Raw genomic sequence first — 19604 nt, 5'->3', positions numbered from 1 at the left:
AATGGGAGATATGATACCGCGTGAAGAGTTCGACAGAGCACTGAAAGACCTGAGACGAAACAAGGCCCCCCGGAGTAGACAACATTCCATTAGAACTACTGACGGCCTTGGGAGAGCCAGTCCTGACAAAACTCTCCCATCTGGTGAGCAAGATGTACGAGACAGGCAAAATACCCTCAGACTTCAAGAAGAATATAATAATCCCAACCCCAAAGAAAGCAGGTGTTGACAGATGTGAAAATTACCGAACTACCAGTTTAATAAGTCATGGCTGCAAAATACTAATTCGAATTCTCTACAGACGAATGGAAAAACTAGTAGAAGCCGATCTCGGGGAAGATCACTTTTGGATTCCGTAGAAATATTGGAACACGTGAGGCAATACTGATCCTACGGCTTATCTTAGAAGCTAGATTGTAGACTTAGAGACAGCTTTTGACAATGTTGACTGGAATACTCTTTCAAATTTTGAAGGTGGCAGGGTTAAAAACAGGGAGCGAAAGCCTATTTACAATTTGTATAGAAACCAAATGGCAGTTATAAGAGTTGAGGGGCATGAAAGGGAAGCAGTGGTTGGGAAGGGAGTGAGGAAGGGTTGTGGCCTCTCCCTGATGTTTTTCAATCTGTATATTGAGCAAGCAGTGAAGGAAACAAAAGAAAAATGCGGTGTAGGTATTAAAATCCATGGAGAAGAAAAAAACTTTGAGATTCGCCGATGACATTGTAATTCTGTCAGAGACAGCAAAGGACTTGGAAGAGCAGTTGAAAGGAATGGACAGTGTCTTAAAAGGAGGATATAAGATGAACATTAACAAAAGCAAAACGAGGATAATGGAATGTAGTCGAACTAAGTCGGGTGATATTGAGGGTATTAGATTAGGAAATGAGACACTTAAAGTAGTAAAGAAGTTTTGCGAAGTTTTGCTATTTGGGGAGCAAAATAACTGTTACTGGTTGAAGTAGAGAGGATATAAAATGGAGATTGGCAATGGGAAGGAAAGCGTTTCTGAAGAAGAGAAATTTGTTAACATCGAGTATTGATTTAAGTGTTAGGAAGTCGTTTCTGAAAGTATTTGTATGGAGTGTAGCCATGTATGGAAGTGAAATATGGACGATAAATATTTTAGACAAGAAGAGAACAGAAGCTTTCGACATGTGTTGCTACAGAAGAATGCTGAAGATTAGATGGGTAGATCACATAACTAATGAGGATTATAACAGGTGACGTCTGACGGAAATCACACAAAATAAAACAGCGACGCCTCTCGTAATGCGATCGTTACAACGGATGTCTTGTAGAGTATACCGGCGAGGATATATTGCCAGAATCAAATGGGTCGGTGCCTCTGCCACAGTGCCTTTGTCTAGTTGTTGCTTCGATGGAGGAACTTATTGGTTTCGTTTATGAAGATTTATCCCAAATAACACGTCATGCGGCTGCTATAAAACAGGGAATTTTGGAAAAGAGCCAACACCGTGTTATGAATGGAGGCCGAAATGCACGCAAGCTAGCGTGAAGAGGGAAGAACTATACTGACGTGAGGTCTGGAACATGACAAGGAATGAGAATTCAGAAAGCGGACATAATTAGTTTGATACTTAACTTTAACCCATCAATCATGAACGTCGCTCTTGACGGTACATGATTCACAATATTGTCTGTTCCGAATACATTCTTGAAGAATATGGCGCCTTGCTAGGTAGTAGCAAATGACGTAGCTGAAGGCTATGCTAAACTGTCGTTTCTGCAAATGAGAGCGTATAGACAGTGAACCATCGCTGGCAAAGTCGGCTGTACAACTGGGGCGAGTGCTAGCGAGTCTCTCTAGACTAGACCTGCCGTGTGGCGGCGCTCGGTCTGCAATCACTGATCGTGGCGACACGCGGGTCCGACGTATACTAACGGACCGCGGCCGATTTAAAGGCTATCACCTAGCAAGTGTGGTGTCTGGCGGTGACACCACAAAAGTGATGGGAAACAAGTGGTGTATCGTTTCATAAATACAGTTCTTGACCGGACCTATGCAACCACTTATCCGGTAGAGCTTCTTAAGTCCTTTTCCTGCATCCAGACTCACTGCGCATAACATCCCTCTGAAAGTGGGTATTCCGATTATACTGTTTCGGAACATTTTTGTAGACGAACGTCGCCAGTTTTGTAAAAGACTCGTCGCTACTGCTGAGGAGGCATAGGTGCCACTGTTGTTACGTTAGGCCAAGTTTGGGAGTTCGTGAAACGGCTTCTGGTCCAGTACACCGCTAAGATAATTTTTCCCTGCTACTGCCCGCAGCTCGTGGACTAGTGGCTAGCGTTGCTGCCTCTATCCAGGGTCCCGTGTTCGATTCCCGGCCAGGTTGGGGATTTTCTCTGCCCGGGGACTGAGTGTTTGTGTTGTCCTCTCTTTTTCATCATCATGATTCGTGACAGTGGCTAGACCGGATTGAGAAAACATTGGACTGTATAAAAATTGGGACATGTCGCCAGCACAGGCGCTTCGAGCCGCCACTGTCGACCTCAGGCTGAACTGTTTCCTCTCATGGACAACTCTACATAGCTTGCTCGCGGGTCACAGCTAAGATTACTTGTTTCTAATGGGCAAAATATCAAATTTTGTATATAAAGGAATTTTCTAATTTTCGCAATTTCTTTAAATACAACACTCGTCTGTTCCCCTATCAGGGTATACTGGTATTTCATACTTCAAATATCTGTATGTATACTTACAAAAACATGCGTTCTCCTTTGCGCCCTTTTGACAGCGTCACCTTCAGTCTCTTACAACTGTTTTTCTCACATTCACGATTTTTCAAAATTCATGTGGGTTCGAGATCCACGCGGATGAAGTCGCGGGCAAAAGCTAGTAGTGAAAAAAAAAAGTTTCTTTGGCGCCCACATCCTCTTTGTGGTGTAGTTAGGCACACGGGATCTGCGAACCTGGCTGGCCGCAAGTATCTGAGTGTTGACACAAATGCTACTTCTAAGCAGTACCACTACCTACGCTCAGTCTATTTACATAAAGCGTCTGAAATCCGGATGACTAAAAATGCTGTCTACAGAATTAACAAATTAACTTTGTAAATTGGAACATCATAAGCTCTTGACTTTCCTTTGAGAAAAAAACCTGGCCAGTGTTTCTTTAAGCAGTAATGAACGAATGAAAACCTTCCAGCCTTTATGTTTAATGGACAGATAAGTTTTATCCACGAGAAACAGGTTGTAGAATTTTCGTTCTCAGTACGTATGAGTACAGCAGTAGGGGAAGGTGAGATAAAGTTCCACTCTAAGGTAAATTGAATTTTCACCGAACTACGGTTATCGATAGAAGCTTACCACCTACATTTTTGAATATAGATATTAAGAAAGCATCACACCAAATATTTGTAAGTGAGAACGAAAATAATATATGAGAGCTATACAGGGTGGTCCAGTGATCGAGACCGGGCCAAATATGTCACGAAATAAGCGTCAAACGAAAAAGTACAAAGAACGAAACCTGTCTAGCTTACAACCAGATGGTACTATGGTTGGCCCGCTAGTTGCCATAGGTCAAACGGATATCAACTGTGCTTTTTTAGATAGGAGCCCCCATTTTTTATTACATATTCGTGTAGTGCGTAAAGAAGTATGAATGTTTTAGTCGACCACTTTTTTCGCTTTGTGATAGATGGCGCTGTAATAGTCACAAACTCATGGCTCACAATTTTAGACGAACTATTGGTAACAGGTAGTTTTTTTTAAATTAAAATACAGGACGTAGGTATGATTGAACATTTTAGTTCGGTTGTTCCAATGTGATACATGTACCTTTGTGAACTTATCATTTCTGAGAACGCATGCTGTTTCAGCGTGATTACCTGTAAATACTCCATTAATGCAATAAATGCTCAAAATGATGCCCCTCAACATCAATGCATTTGGCAATACGTGTAACGACATTCCTCTCAACAGCGAGTAGTTCGCCTTCCGTAATGTTCCGACATGCATTGACAATGCGCTGACGCATGTTGTCAGACGTTGTCGGTGGATCACGATTGCAACTTTCCCCACATAAAGAAATCCGGGGACGTCAGATCCGGTGAACGTGCGGGCCATAGTATGGTGCTTTGACGACCAATCCACCTGCCATGAAATTTACTATTCAATACCGTTTCAACCGCACGCGAGCTATGTGCCAGACATCCATCATGTTGGAAGTACATCGCCATTCTGTCATGCATCTTGTAGTAACATCGGTAGAATTTTTTTAAAAAATGAGGTACAATGAGGTTCTAACATGAAATTAGGTATTTAAGGAACTATAAAATTACAATTTTCGATAAAATATTTGAGTTAATTCTTAGCTGGGAAGACCATGAGAGAATGTTAGTCATAAAAAATTTCATTTTATTGGATTTTTAAAATTTAGGTAGAATCAGGTACTCACCTGAAATTAGGTATTTTTCGATCATAAATTGGCGTAATTTGTGTATGTACAACTTCTGTTGTCTTTATTTAATGAGAAACAAAATAGGTTTTTGCCTAAAATCCGACGTCTAATCATTAGTCATGGTGTCTTAGGCCGGGCTGTACGGTCACCCAATCTTCACGTCAGAGGGCGACTACCCAGCTGTCGTGAAGCAGAGGGTGGCGGAGAACAGTCAGGCTGAGGGGTACCCCAGGTCCCGCCTCATTGAGTTCACCCCGGAGGAGGTCGAGTACATCAAAGGTGCGTAGTGCGCTCTTTCGCAGCATTCTACGAAACACGTAAGATACAACGTCCGTGAAAAACGTGAATTACTTTCAACTGTGGACCTATTCCATGTATTGGTAAGTGAAAAAAAACTGCTTCTGACACTTCAGTTCTACAAGGTTAGTGGGAGTAATAAAATTGTGAAAACAACAGTGGCAATGTCGTGTTAATGAAAGTGTAATCAACACAACGGAAAGAAATACATTTGTCGTCCCAAGAGAAATAACGGTAACATCGTGTGACACGCCTCCAGCCTTGACTATGAACCCAATTCGACGAGCAAAACAGTCCTCAAGTTTGTTCAGGTACGCCATAACCGGCCGGAGCCACTCGTTGGCGATATCAGATCGCATGGAGCTCCAGTTCCAAATTCTGCCAAACATTTGCTATGAGACTAAGGCTAGGTGATGAGGTGATTTAAAGCGTCAGTCGGGGTGGAATAGGATGCATGAGTGTTCGCCATACCAGGACGTAAGGATGCAGCCATGTCAAATGACTGTTGTCATCCTGGAAAACAAGAATGTCTATAACACACTCATCATGAAGATGTAGAAGAAAGGGCAGCATTTCAGTCACCGAGAATGTTGAAATCATCCGGGTTCATGTTCACAGCTCCGTTAATGAGTGGGTTGTCACTATCCGTCCATGCGATTTCCAAACAGTAGTCAAAATCGTCTCACAGTTTGACCGAGAAATAGGTAAAATATTTTTTGCAGTATTTTTAATAATCATTGCACAGAGGTATTCCTGCTTTAGTGTCCGTGCCATCTTTAAAAAAAAAAATCTTATCGTTGTAACTGCATAAAACCGGGACAGTATCTGCTGAACTTAGGTAACTTACAGTCAACATAAAACTGTTAGGGTGTAAAATCCGATACTATTACTTTAAAATGACCGTAATTTAAAGCTATCGGCTCAGTACTTCACCTTATCTTTCCATTTGAAAAGAAACTGTACGACTTAGTTGTGGAATGAATCTCGTGCTGGAATCAGGCTTGTGCTAAACGCACCCTCCACTGGACGCTGAACTATACTATTTGCCGTATGACAGTACTGCACTTATTCGACGCTAGTGATAACTAAGAAAATAGTTTCTTACGACAAATTCCGTAATGTGAAAATCTGTTGGTGGCAAAAAAAAATTTTAAATTATTTCCTAAACTGTTCAGTCGGCTGCACGTACTCTTCAACAAAAAATCAAATATGAAAGGATAACTACTTCTGGTTAATAACGGTTCATATCCGCATTTGCTCGCACAAATTACGTTCCGGGCTATCTACAGATCACTAAACGGATTTGTAGATATAATCATTTACGTAAAGTTCCCCAATGCTTGTCCGGAACCAGGATATCCTCTAATACGTTTAACTCCACAGAAACGTTGCGTACTAACGTTCATTCCTCAATTCCATAATGCACATTAAAATGTTACTTATTGGATGAACCACATATTTTCGTTCATTTTTGTAAACAGCCAGTCTCCCGTACATACCTTTTTTTCTGTAACAGTCTGTATTCTGTGACACCGTAGTAGAGATTTATCGATAATCAGCGATACTGAAATGGCCTGTTCCTGAAACATAATAGAGTAGGGCAAAATGTTCTCATGTATCTGAAAAGGAGCGCGAGTCAGACTCAGTTATCGTGCCTCTCTTTCCTGGTTTGTCATAGCTTGCAGTCATGCTGTGTAAGCTGCGTTACAATCTTTTTGTTTGCTGGTTTTAGACTAATTAATGGACTATCTGTTAAGAACTTTTATAATTATTTAAGATGATTCTAGATTAACCGAAACCGGTCATATGAATAAAAATTTTGTAATCAAGACGGATTATAAGTAACACTCGAAGTTAGACGGCCATGAAAAGCGCTGAGCGTTTGCCCGCTGGATGCTTACTAATCAAAGAGCGCACAATAATTTCATCGAGAAAATAATTTTAACTAAGATGTTCACTTTCTGTAGAATGGCTTCCCGCAAAAACGAACTTGCATGACTTAGGGCCCACAAAAAATCTTGAGTAAATACAGAAAAGCCATTACATCCACATCGAGTAAGTTCGTAGTGTGAATTTGGGCCGAGGTCTTAATTGGGCCGTACGTCTTTGAAGATGCTGGCGGATACGCATTAGCACAGGACGACGAAATCCACCGCAGTATGTTAAAGGAGTGTGGCGTGAGGTGGACCTTCTGAATGCTGAAGATGTCTGATTTCTACAAGATGGCGCGACCTTTCACACATCGATTGCGAAAATCGGCTTGTTAGAAGAGAGATTCCGCAGAGAGGCCATTTCTCTCAATGGTGACGTGTAACGGCGACTTGGATCTTGTGATCTGACACCGTGTCATTTCTTTCTGAGCCGGCCGCGGTGGTCTCGCGGTTCTAGGCGCTCAGTCCGGAACCGCGCGACTGCTACGGTCGCAGGTTCGAATCCTGCCTCGGGCATGGATGTGTGTGATGTCCTTAGGTTAGTTAGGTTTAATTAGTTCTAAGTTCTAGGCGACTGATGACCACAGATGTTAAGTCGCATAGTGCTCAGAGCCATTTCTTTCTGAGGGAGTACAGCTAACACTTGGTTCAAGAATCATAAAAGAAGGTTGTATACATGGAAGAATCCTGGAGGTACTAGAAGGTATCAGATAGATTATATAATGGTAATACAGACATTTAGGAACCAGGTTTTAAATTGTAAGACATTTCCATGGGCAGATGTGGACTCTGACCACAATCTACTGGTTATCAACTGTAGATTAAAACTGAAGAAACTGCAAAAAAAGTGGGAATTAAGAAGATGGGATCTGGATAAACTGACTAAACCAGAGGTTGTACCGAGTTTCAGGGAGCGGATAAGGGAACAACTGACAGGAATGGGGGAAAGAAATACAGTAGAAGAAGAATAGGTAGCTCTTAGGGATGAAGTAGTGAAGGCGGCAGAGGATCAAGTAGGTAAAAAGAGAAGGACTAGTAGAAATCCTTGGGCAACAGAAGAAATATTGAATTTAATTGATGAAAGCAGAAAATATAAAAATGCGTTAAATGAAGCAGGCAAAAAGGAATACAAACGCCTCAAAAATGAGATCGACAGGAAGTGCAAAATGGCTAAGCAGGCATGGCTAGAGGACAAATGTAAGGATGTAGAGGCTTATCTCACTAGGGGTGAGATAGATACTGCCTACGGGAAAATTAAAGAGACCTTTGGAGAAAAGAGAGCCACTTGTATGAATATCAAGAGCTCAGATGGAAACCCAGTTCTAAGCAAAGAAGGGAAAGCAGAAATGTGGAAGGAGTACATAGAGGGTCCATAAAGGAGTGATGTACTTGAGGACTATATGGAAATTAAAGAGGATGTAGATGAAGATGAAATGGGAGACACGATACTGCGTGAAGAGTTTGACAGAGCACTGAAAGACCTGAGTCGAAAAAAGGCCCCGGGAGTAGACAACATTCCATTGGAACTACTGACGGCCTTGGGAGAGCCAGTGCTGACAAAATTCTACCATCTGGTGAGCAAGATGTATCAGACAGGTGAAATACCCTCAGACTTCAAGAAGAATATAATAATCCCAATCCCAAACAAAGCAGGTGTTGACAGATGTGAAAATTACCGAACTATCAGTTTGATAAGTCACAGCTGCAAAATACTAACTCGAATTCTTTACAGAAGAATGGAAAAACTGGTAGAAGCCGACCAAGGGGGAAGATCAGTTTCGATTCTGCAGAAATGTTGGAACACGTGAGGCAATACTGACCATACGACTTGTATTAGAAAATAGATTAAGGAAAGGCAAACCTACGTTTCTAGCATTTGTAGACTTAGAGAAAGCTTTCGAAAATGTTGACTGGAATACTCTTTCAAATTCTAAAGATGACAAGGGTAAAATGCAGGGAGCGAAAGGCTATTTACAATTTGTACAGAAACCAGATGGCAGTTATAAGAGTCGAGGGGCATCAAAGGGAAGCAGCAGTTGGGAAGGGAGTAAGACAGGGTTGTAGCCTGTCCGCGATGTTATTCAATCTGTATATTGAGCAAGCAGTAAAGGAAACAAAACAAAAAATCGGAGTAGGTATTAAAATTCATGGAGAAGAAGTAAAAACTTTGAGGTTCGCCGATGATATTGTAGTTCTGTCAGAGACAGCAAAGGACCTGGAAGAGCAGTTGAACGGAATGGACAGTGTCTTGAAAGGAGGATATGAGATGAACATCAACAAAAGCAAAACGAGGATAATGGAATGTAGTTGAATTAAGTCGGGTGACGCTGAGGGAATTACATTAGGAAATGAGACACTTAAAGTAATAAAGGAGTATTGCTATATGGGGAGCAAAATAACTATGATGGTCGAAGTAGAGAGGATTTAAAATGTAGACTGCAGTGGCAAGGAAAGAGTTCCGGAAGAAGAGAAATTCGTTAACATCGAGTATAGATTTGTCAGGAAGTAGTTCCTGAAAGTTTTTGTATGGAGTGTAGCCATGTATGGAAGTGAAACATGGACAAGAAGAGGATAGAAGCTTTTGAAATGTGGTGCTACAGAAGAATGCTGAAGATTAGATGGGTAGTTCACGTAACTAATGATGAGGTATTGAATGGAATTGGAGAGAAGAGGAGTTTGTGGCACTACTTTACAAGAAGAAGGGATCGGTTGGTAGGACATGTTCTGAGGCATCAAGGGATCACAAATTTAGCATTGGAGGGCAGCGTGGAGGGTAAAAATCGTAGAGGGAGACCAAGATATGAATACACTAAGCAGATTCAGAAGGATGTAGATAGCAGTAGGTACTGGGAGATGAAGAATGTTGCACAGGATAGAGTAGAATGGAGAGCTGCATCAAACCAGTCTCAGGACTGAAGACAACAACAACAACAAAATGTTAAATCTGGTGTGTACCCCAACAAACTATGATCACACTCAGAACTCAAATCGTTATGCAGCCTGTAACTTCAGAACTAATGGTGCAAGGTATACCGAAAAGTTGCGCAAGACGGTATCAAAAGAACGAGACTGTGCCTGCGGCGTGGTGATAGGCGTCCGAGTAATATATCTAATGCATAACCACAGGTAGCATATACTGCAGTACTAAGTAAATTGTTACGTTAATTGGAGGTGGAGGGGGAGAAATGGAAGAAAACGATAGCAACTATTGATGTCAACTGCAGTGGGACATAATGCGGAATCAGTAGGGACGGGTGAAAATGTGTGCCAGACCAGGTGCAACTCAAGTAGTTATTCAATCTCACTCGTATATTTCAAACAATTACGGTGTCTCCTTGTATTTTGTTGTTTTCGATAATTTGCGTTGCTACGTGGTAAGATATAGCTAAAAGTCTTCCTTACATTTCGTAACTGCTGTCAGGATGTAATGGACTGAATGTTCCTTGAGCAAAAGGACAATATTTCTTTTCATGTTCGGGTATGCATCTCTACTTGGATACAACAATAGGGATAGTTGCTACTCACTATACAGAGTGTTACAAAAAGGTAGCCGGCCGCGGTGGTCTAGCGGTTCTAGGGGGCGGGTCCGGAACCGCGCGACTGCTACGGTCGCAGGTTCGAATCCTGCCTGGGGCATGGATGTGTCTGATGTCCTTAGGTTAATTAGGTTTAAGTAGTTCTAAGTTCTAGGGGACTGATGACCACAGAAGTCCCATAGTGCTCAGAGCCACAAAAAGGTACGGCCAAACTTTCAGGAAACATTCCTCACATACAAAGAAAGAAAATATGTTATGTGGACATGTGTCCGGGAACGCTTACTTTCCATGTTAGAGCTCATTTTATTACTTCTCTTCAAACCACATTAATCATGGAATGGAAACACACAGCAACAGAACGTACCAGCGTGACTTCATTCACTTTGTTGCAGGAAATGTTCAAAATGTCCTCCGTTAGCGAGGATACATGCATCCACCCTCCGCCGCATGGAATCTCTGATGCGCTTATGCAGCCCTGGAGAATGGCGTATTGTATCACAGCCGTCCACAATACGAGCAGGAAGAGTCTCTACATTTGGTACCGGGGTTGCGTAGACAAGAGCTTTCAAATGCCCCCATAAATGAAAGTCAAGAGGGTTGAGGTCAGGAGAACGCGGAGGCCATGGAATTGGTCCGCCTCTACCAATCTATCGGTCACCGAATCTGTTATTGAGAAGCGTACGAACACTTCGACTGAAATGTGCAGGAGCTCCATCGTGCATGAACCACATGTTGTGTCGTACTTGTTAAGGCACATGTCCTAGCAGCACAGGTAGAGTATTCCGTATGAAATCATGATAACGTAGTCCATTGAGCGTAGGTGGGAGAAAATGGGGCCCAATCAAGACATCACCAACATTGCCTGCCCAAACGTTCACAGAAAATCTGTGTTGATGACGTGATTGCACAATTGCGTGCGGATTTGCGTCAGCCCACACATATTGATTGTGAAAATTTACAATTTGATCACGTTGGAATGAAGCCTCATCCGTAAAGAGAACTTTTGCACTGAAATGAGGATTGACACATTGTTGGATGAACCATTCACAGAAGTGTACCCGTGGAGGCCAATCAGCTGCTGATAGTGCCTGCACACGCTGTATATGGTACGTAAACAACTGGTTCTCCCGTAGTACTCTCCATACAGTGGCGTGGTCAACGTTATCTTGTACAGCAGCAACTTCTCTGAAGCTGACATTAGGGTTATCGTCAACTGCACGAAGAATTGCCTCGTCCTTTGCAGGTGTCCTCGTCGTTCTATGTCTTCCCCAGTCGCGAGTCATAGGCTGGAATGTTCCGTGCTCCCTAAGACGCCGATCAATTGCTTCGAACGTATTCCTGTCGGGAAACCTTCGTTCTGGAAACCTGTCTCGATACAAACGTACCGCGCCACGGCTATTGCCCGGTGCTAATCCATACATCAAATGCGTATCTGCCAACTCCACATTTGTAAACATTGGACTGACTGCAAAACCACGTTCGTCATGAACACTAACCTGTTGATGCTACGTATTGATGTGCTTGATGCTAGTACTGTAGAGCAATGAGTCGCATGTCAACACAAGCAAGAAAGTCAACATTACCTTCCTTCAATTGGGCCAACTGGCGGTGAATCGAGGAAGTACAGTACATACTGACGAAACTAAAATGAGCTCTAACATGGAAATAAAGTCGTTTCCAGACACATGTCCGCATAAAATCTTGTGTGTGAGGAATGTTTCCTGGAAGTTTGGTCGTACGTTTTTGTAACACCCTGTGTAGCGGAGATGCTAAGTCGCAGATAGGCAGAACAGAAAGACTGTCAGAAAATGAAATTTCTGCCAACAAGCCCTTTCTTCGGAGGCAGAACACACACACACACACACACACACACACACACACACAAACGCAACTCACACACACGTGACCGCAGTCTCTGGCTGCTGTGGTCTCGGCAGCCAGAGACTGCAATCATGTGTGTGTAAATTGCGTTTGTGTGATGTGTATATGTATGTTCTGTCTCCGACGAAAGCCCTGTCTTAAAGCTCATTTTCTGACAGTCTTTTTGTTGTGCCTATCTGCGACTTAGTATCTCCGCTGTTTGCTGAGTAGCAACTACCCTTTTCATAATATTGTTGCGTTCTGTCCTCGGGTTTACATTGTTGAATTCTATCTGCGTATAAAAAGTCTGCTGGTGTGATACTGTCTGGTGCTGTCCTGCATATGCAAGCTAATTTTTGTCTAAGCGTTTGCCGGATACCCTGTACTTTAGCGCACATTAATCTTTGCTCCACAGTATCCATTAAGCCACGACATGCCGACAGCGGATACTCTGTGAGGTGGATGGCGTGAAGTCTGAGTTGGTAGGGATTTTTTTAATGACAGTCTTGTACCACATCCCAGATATTTAAACGACGGAACTGTGTCAAGCAGGACACAGCTAATGGTGTATGCGGATATTACGTGTTTTGTTTTTCCTACTCATCCGCATTAACTGAAATTTTTCTAAATGTACAAAAACGGTTCTAATGGCTCTGAGCACTATGGGACTTAACTTCTAAGCTCATCAGTCCCCTAGAACTTAGAACTACTTAAGCCTAACTAACCTAAGGACATCCGAACGTGCGACCGTAGCGCTCTAACTTTACAGCCAGCTGCCATGGATCACACCAACTAGATATTTTGTCTATCTAGCCTCCTCCTAGCCACCCAACTTTGACGCCTTTCGTGCACTTCAGCATCATCCGCAAACAACAGCTGATTGCTGCCCACCTTGTCCGCCAAATCATTTATGTATATGCAGAACAACAGCGGTCCCATCACACTTCCTTGGGCACTTCTGACGATAACGTTGATGAACACCCGCCGTCGAGGACACTTACTGGCCTTTATAGCTTAAGAAGTCTTGGAGCCACTCACATATCCTTGAACCTATTCCATGTGCTCGTATCTTCTTTAAGCCTGTGTCAAACATTTTCTGGAAATCTAGAAACATGGAATCTGCTGTTGCCCTTCAGCCATAGTTCGCAGTATATCATGTGAGGAAAGGGCAAACTCTGTTTCATAAGAGGGACCCTTTCTGAAAACATGCTGATTAATGGATATAAGTTTCTCGGTCTCCAGAAAATTTATAATCGACCTGCGAATGAGTTCAAGGAGCCTGCTGCAAACTGATGTTACGGAAATTGGTCTGTAATTTTGCAGGTCCGTTTTTTTACTCTTCTTATACATAGGAATCACCTGCCCCCTTTTTCCAGCCGCTTGGGACTTGGCGCTGGGCGAGAAATTAGCGGTAAATTCAAGCTAGCTAAGGATACAGTGCCGTAGAGCGTTCGTTGAAAAACCGAAATGGAATTCCATGCAGACCTGGTGACATGTTGGTTTTCAAATCTGTCACTTGTTTTTCTACGCCAGGGATACTTATTGCTATGTCGTCCACACTGGAGTCTGTTCGATGGTCAAACGAAGGTTTGTTTTTACATTTCTCATGCTTGAACGTTTTCTTGAATGTAATGTTAAAACTTAGGCCTCGATTTGCGTCTTCAATAGCTACACCAGACTGGTCAACAAGTGACAAGCCTTCGATCCACTTCGCGAGTTTACATAGGACAAGAATTTTCTAGGGTACTCTGCCAGATCTTATTCTAAGATGTGACGGTGATGACTGGCTCTTCACAGACTCACGAGTCTCTACTAACTTTTGCTTGTCGTCCTTATGGCGTTCCCTCATGATCTGGGAGTGCAACAGCCCCTGCACCCTCAGCATTTTCCGAATCTCGTTTTGAAATCATGATGGGTCTTTTCCATCCTTTATCCGCTTACTAGGCACGTAATTCTCCCGACCACGATTTACAAGCTGCTTAAACTTTGTCCATAATTCCTCTGTATCCATTACACAGGAACCAATCCATGCCAATTCACTGTCTTAGTGAGATGCTAATAACTGATTATCTGCTCTGTCCAGCAGAAACTCTCTCCTAGCCTTCTTGGTTGATTTATTAACTTTCGTAACCATAGTTGCTATAATGACTTTACGATCGCTATTACCTGTTTGTTACTGACTTTTCGATAAAGTCAGGCCTATTTGTATAAGGTGTAAGATATTTTCACTGCTTGTAGGCTGTCGAACAAGCTTTTCAAGACAGTTTTCAAAAAACGTGTTCAAAAGTACTTCGAACGACTGCCTGACTGTACCCCTCCAATGAATCCGTAGACATCCCAGTCTATACTCGGTAGGTTAAAATCGACTCCAACTACGAGAGTAAGTTAATTATTATCCGCAATTTAGTTATATTTTTGTTTATTTTGGTAGAACTGTCGTTTCACGTTGATGTCGCATGCTTTGTTTATTTGTTGTTATGTCGTTGTAATTTGCATGCTGCTGGGATTAGTTTCGTTATCGCTGCCATGCTATTAATCATAGCTGCTGCGCTGTCTATTTGCACCAAAGAAGAACAACCTTTAGTGATCCGTTTTTTGTGGTCGGAAGGCGTAACAGGGCTGAAATTCATCGAAGACTTTCGGTACAGTACGGGAACAGTGTTTTGCCACAACGGAGTGTCTACGAATGGACTGAAAAATTCCGAAATGGTCGCACAAGTGTTACGCACGATGAAGGAGCCAGACGACCGTTTACCGCCACGAATGAAGAAACCATCGAGCGTTCACGTGAAATGATTCTCTTCGACAGACGATTAACTATTGACGAAGTGGCACATCCTCTGCAAATTAGTCAGGGTTCTGCCTACGAAATCATCCACAACAGACTTGGGTTTCATAAAATTTGTACAAGATGTCTCCCAAAACAACTCACACAGTTCCATAAACAAACGTGCTTGGACACCTGCAAAAAACATTTGGATCGCTATGTTAACGAAGGGGACAAGGGACAAGATCATTACTGGTGACGAAACATGGATCCCTCATTACGAGCCTCTCGTCGGGGTCAGGGATTTTCTCTGCCTCGTGATGACTGGGTGTTGTGTGATGTCCTTAGGTTAGTTAGGTTTAAGTAGTTCTAAGTTCTAGGGGACTGATGACCATAGATGTTAAGTCCCATAGTGCTCAGAGCCATTTGAACCATTCATTACGAGCCGGAGAGTAAAAGGCCGAGTATGGAATGGAAACATCCAAATTCGCCGTGTAAGAAAAAGTTCAAGACCCAACCGTCTGCAGGAGAACTGACGCTTAACAGATTTTGGGGACGCACAATGTCCATTATTGGAACATTATGGGGAAAGGGGCACAACAATAAACAGTGAGCTGCTTACCGCCAGGCAATTCGAAGCAAACGCCGAAGATTGCTGTCAAAAGGTGTCGTGTTGCTGCATGACAATGCCCGTACGCATACTGCTGCCCACAATGCTGAAACGCTCCAGAAACTCAAATTTGAAGTACTGGATCATCCTCCATATAGTCCCGATCTTGCCCGTTCTGTCACTTGTTTGGTCCACTCAAAGAGGCATTAAGGGGCCGTCGATTTGCCTCTGACGAAGCGGTGAAAGAAGCAGTACATTCCTTGCCCACAGCTCAACCGAGAACCTTCTTTTATGAAGGCATCAGGAAGCTTTTACAACGATGGACCAAGTGCGTTGAAATGCAAGAAGACTATGTCGAAAAATAATGTTCTGGTAATACAATAACATTTTATAACTACTTTGCGGTTAATAATTGACCTACCCTCGTAGTACTGCATGAGCTGGGTACTTATGAACTGCCACACCAGTCAGCCAGTCACACAGTCAGCCAGTACCCTCGTAGTACTGCATGAGCTGGGTATTTATGAACTGCCACATCAGTCAGCCAGTCACACAGTCAGCCAGTCTTTGAATGACTCTAGAACTGTCACAGCAGAATTGGATGCCCGGTAAAAACATCCAGCAATTAACTTGGTTTCACTTAGCCCTGTGATACGTGACCAGATAACTTCACTGTCACACTCACCGTCGGCCTCCAAAAGACAGTACTTTTGTCGACAGCGATTAACACTCCCCCTCCTATGACCCCTAATTTGTCTTTCCGATATATGTTCCATGAGTTTCTAAATATCTCAGAGCTTTCCACTTCGTGTATCAGCCAACTCTCAGTCCCGAGAATAATTTGGGCGTGAGAACATTTTCGGAGGGCTGTAAATTCAGGAACTTTCACAATTTACTGATAAAATTTTGACATTTTAAGTGTCTTTACTCTCGAGTGTGGTCTGACTTTCCCTGCTGCGTAATGACTGGCAAGTGTTCATCAGTGTACCTTAAACTATAGCCTAGACTAAAAAAAACCATATGCACTTCACAAGTACTCTGCTATCTGAGTAGCTGCTCGTTTTATGTAGCGCACCCCTAATATATCAAAGGTAGTTCTACAAATCCTCGCCCGATAACGCAGGTCTAGACCTGTGCAGCAAAGGCCGCCCAGAGTCGATGGGTGCTTTGGCTCCAAACCACAGGATCGCCGCTCTACTCTGGTAACAACGCTCCATTCTGCGAGCTCTGCTTGCACCTTACATCTGAGGCCAGCAGTCTTCACCACTTCCGCCAGTCGCTGTATGAACTGTCGGTGTCGTTGGTGCAGCGTGAGTCACAAATTGCAGACAACTGCAACCTGCGCGCCCATAGCTGCAGGCGAGGTTGCCCATCTCGGATGAGCTCCCCCCCCCCCCCCCCCCCCCTCTCACTTTCGGTACATATACTGAGTGCACATTGGCTTTCTTTCCAGACCTGAACGCTATCTCCCAAAGGGGCTCCACAACGCACCTAAAGGTGGAGCTCCCAATAGCTAGTAAATCCTTGCCTGCCCGAACCCTACTGGAGGAGCAGCTACCTGTCCAATCACATGGTGAATTGGCGAGGTCACCCGTCCCCTCTCTACATCGGCCGGACGCATCAAGTAACGTAAATGCGTTACCACCCGCCACTCGTTCTGCTGTGAGGGAAGATCCATCGTGTCGGGTACTTTATGAGGTGCGTCGGCAGCAGAGTCCACGAGCGAAATAAACGACAGCTTTGTGCCCCTGCAATGCACCAGATTATCTGCCACCGCTACATCCCAAGGCAGCAGTCTGAAGGTGTCTGACCGTAGCCAAATGAGCATTCAGCTGTTCGTGAACTGCGGCGAGTTCCTCCTGGGTCTGCGCACAGCTTTGATACTTCCTAGACGGCCGGAGTGGCCGTGAGGTTCTAGGCGCTACAGTCTGGAGCCGAGCGACCGCTACGGTTCACAGGTTCGAATCCTGCCTCGGGCATGGATGTGTGTGATGTCCTTAGGTTAGTTAAGTTTAATTAGTTCTAAGTTCTAGGCGACTGACGACCTCAGAAGTTAAGTCGTATAGTACTCAGAGCCATTTGGACCATTTGATACATCCTACCCATCACAGCAAGACTAACCGAAGAAGTAAACTTTAAAATCAGACATAATGCTAGACATGCAACTTGTTACCCTTCTGATGTGACAGCAACTGACGCTGATGCACAATGAGATATGTAGCTGGCTGTTCATAAGAAATGAAAACTGTACTAGAGGCTGCCTGAGTTTACATGCATGCGTGCCCAAAGTAATAGACACTGCGTCGACTGCAGCTGTTACGAAACCCGTGAAATCTATTCACAGCTGCGGATACGAACAACCGTCAGCTGTATAAGGACGATACAACAATGAAATTTTGTGCCATACCGGGACTCGAACGCGGACAACCTGCATTAGGCGAGCCGTCACCTAACTACTGTGGCTGTCCATGCACGACTCATAGCCAGACTCAAACGCCCATGTGTTGTCGTTCCCTGTGTCACAAACTGTTCTCATAATGAAACATCCCCTTAGAAAATTTTTATAAATGACAGTGCTGGAAAACCTCTACGTTATTTGATTTTCAAACAGCTGAGCAAAACTCTCTTTACTTATTCTGACCATCACTAAACTGACACCCCGCATCTCATCGTCGGTTTCCGGGTTCGATTCCCGGCGGGGTCAGGGATTTTCTCTGCCTCGTGATGGCTGGGTGTTGTGTGATGTCCTTGGGTTAGTTAGGTTTACGTAGTTCTAAGTTCTAGGGGACTGATGACCATAGAAGTTCAGTCCCATAGTGCACAGAGCCATTTGAACCATTTTTTTAAAACTGACACACAATATTTTTTTTTAGCACAACGCAGTCTGACTTTCATTAATCCCAACAAAAGAATGACCCTATTAGAAATTTACTCTTTCTGATGGACACACGTCCAGATCGTCCGCTCTCAAAATTCTGCCATATCTCTACCCACATTCACCATTGCTGGCGGCTCGCCTCCAACTGCGCAATGCTACGTTCTGTTCACATCCAACTGCCCAACACTACAATAGCAAATATTCCAAATATTCCAACAATGCAAACCTGCCACAGACTGCACATAGCACAGTCGGTGATTTTTATACAGAGAGCTACGTGGCGTTACTTAGATAAAAACCTAAACAGCCTACTAGAATAGACACATTACGTAATTCCCATGCAGGGGCGGACATTTTAATTGAAAATCACTGCTTGGTAACAGCGGGTAGATACGATATTGCAGTGCCTGTGTTGCTAGGAAGAACGCTCCAATGTTCCTTCCAACACGCATACATGTCCAAAGGAACGGGCTGTGCGGCGACTACAGCCATTATGAAACCCATGAAACGTGTTCGCAGTTACCAATACGAATAACTGTGAGCTGTATAAGGGAATAATGGCAATGAATATTTGTGCCGGATCGAGACTCGAACCGGATTTTCCGCTTTACACTAGCGGTCATCGTATCCGATTATCTTAAATGTTTTATTATTATTATTATTGTAATGGAAAAGAAAAGGGAGGTCCACACTCCGACTGAAAAAAAATAAGCAGTCACTCCACTAGTAATTGCAACTAGGGCCCTCGTGTTTGCCTGGTCATCGCAGCGTGTCTTCTCATATCTTTTGTTGGGTATCGTTGTTTGTTCCAAAGTCATCAGCATTTCAACATGTTCATCGTCTCTCGCAATGAATGATCCAGCTACACGGCAGACTGTGTAGTGCACTCCAGAGGTAGTTCGAAAACTAATGTTCCTAACAATGGTACAATGCCGTTGCTTCATATAGTTCCAGAAACCGAGTACATCCTTTGGGCTATCACTGAATAACTAATGGACTGCATGCCTCGAACCAACGTGATGGCGTTGCTCCTGGTTCTCAGATAGTATGTATGGATGAAGAAGACTTTGAGTGGTGACGTGTGTCAGTGTTACCGTCAGTAGGAAAGCCAACACTGGTTTCACGAAGCACAGCTTCTGCTCAGATAAGGCGGCATCCATCTGTGTCAGTCACATTGCACTGCACACCGTTGTGGGATTCCACCATGTGGTTTTTATGTAGCTGTACCTGTGTGATGCGCTTGATGTTGACTGTACGTATCAATTGGACTGGACATTAGAGCCGAGTATGGCTGCGTG

At 43.5% G+C, this 19604-nt stretch overlaps 1 protein-coding gene across 1 annotated transcript in view; it reads left to right on the top strand.

Moving 5' to 3' along the window:
• Positions 1 to 19604, top strand: part of LOC126281791 (myrosinase 1-like) — a 121538-nt gene that overhangs the window by 75804 nt on the left and 26130 nt on the right. Inside the window, exon 7 of the mRNA XM_049981004.1 lies at positions 4559 to 4706. Within this exon, the coding sequence (XP_049836961.1) occupies positions 4559 to 4706 (148 nt within the window). The remainder of the gene's footprint in view (positions 1 to 4558; positions 4707 to 19604) is intronic.

This window comes from Schistocerca gregaria, chromosome 7 (assembly GCF_023897955.1).
Source record: "Schistocerca gregaria isolate iqSchGreg1 chromosome 7, iqSchGreg1.2, whole genome shotgun sequence".
Lineage (NCBI taxonomy): Eukaryota > Metazoa > Arthropoda > Insecta > Orthoptera > Acrididae > Schistocerca > Schistocerca gregaria.
The sequence above is the reverse complement of the archived record's forward strand: the minus strand, read 5'-3'. Positions and strand labels throughout refer to the sequence as shown.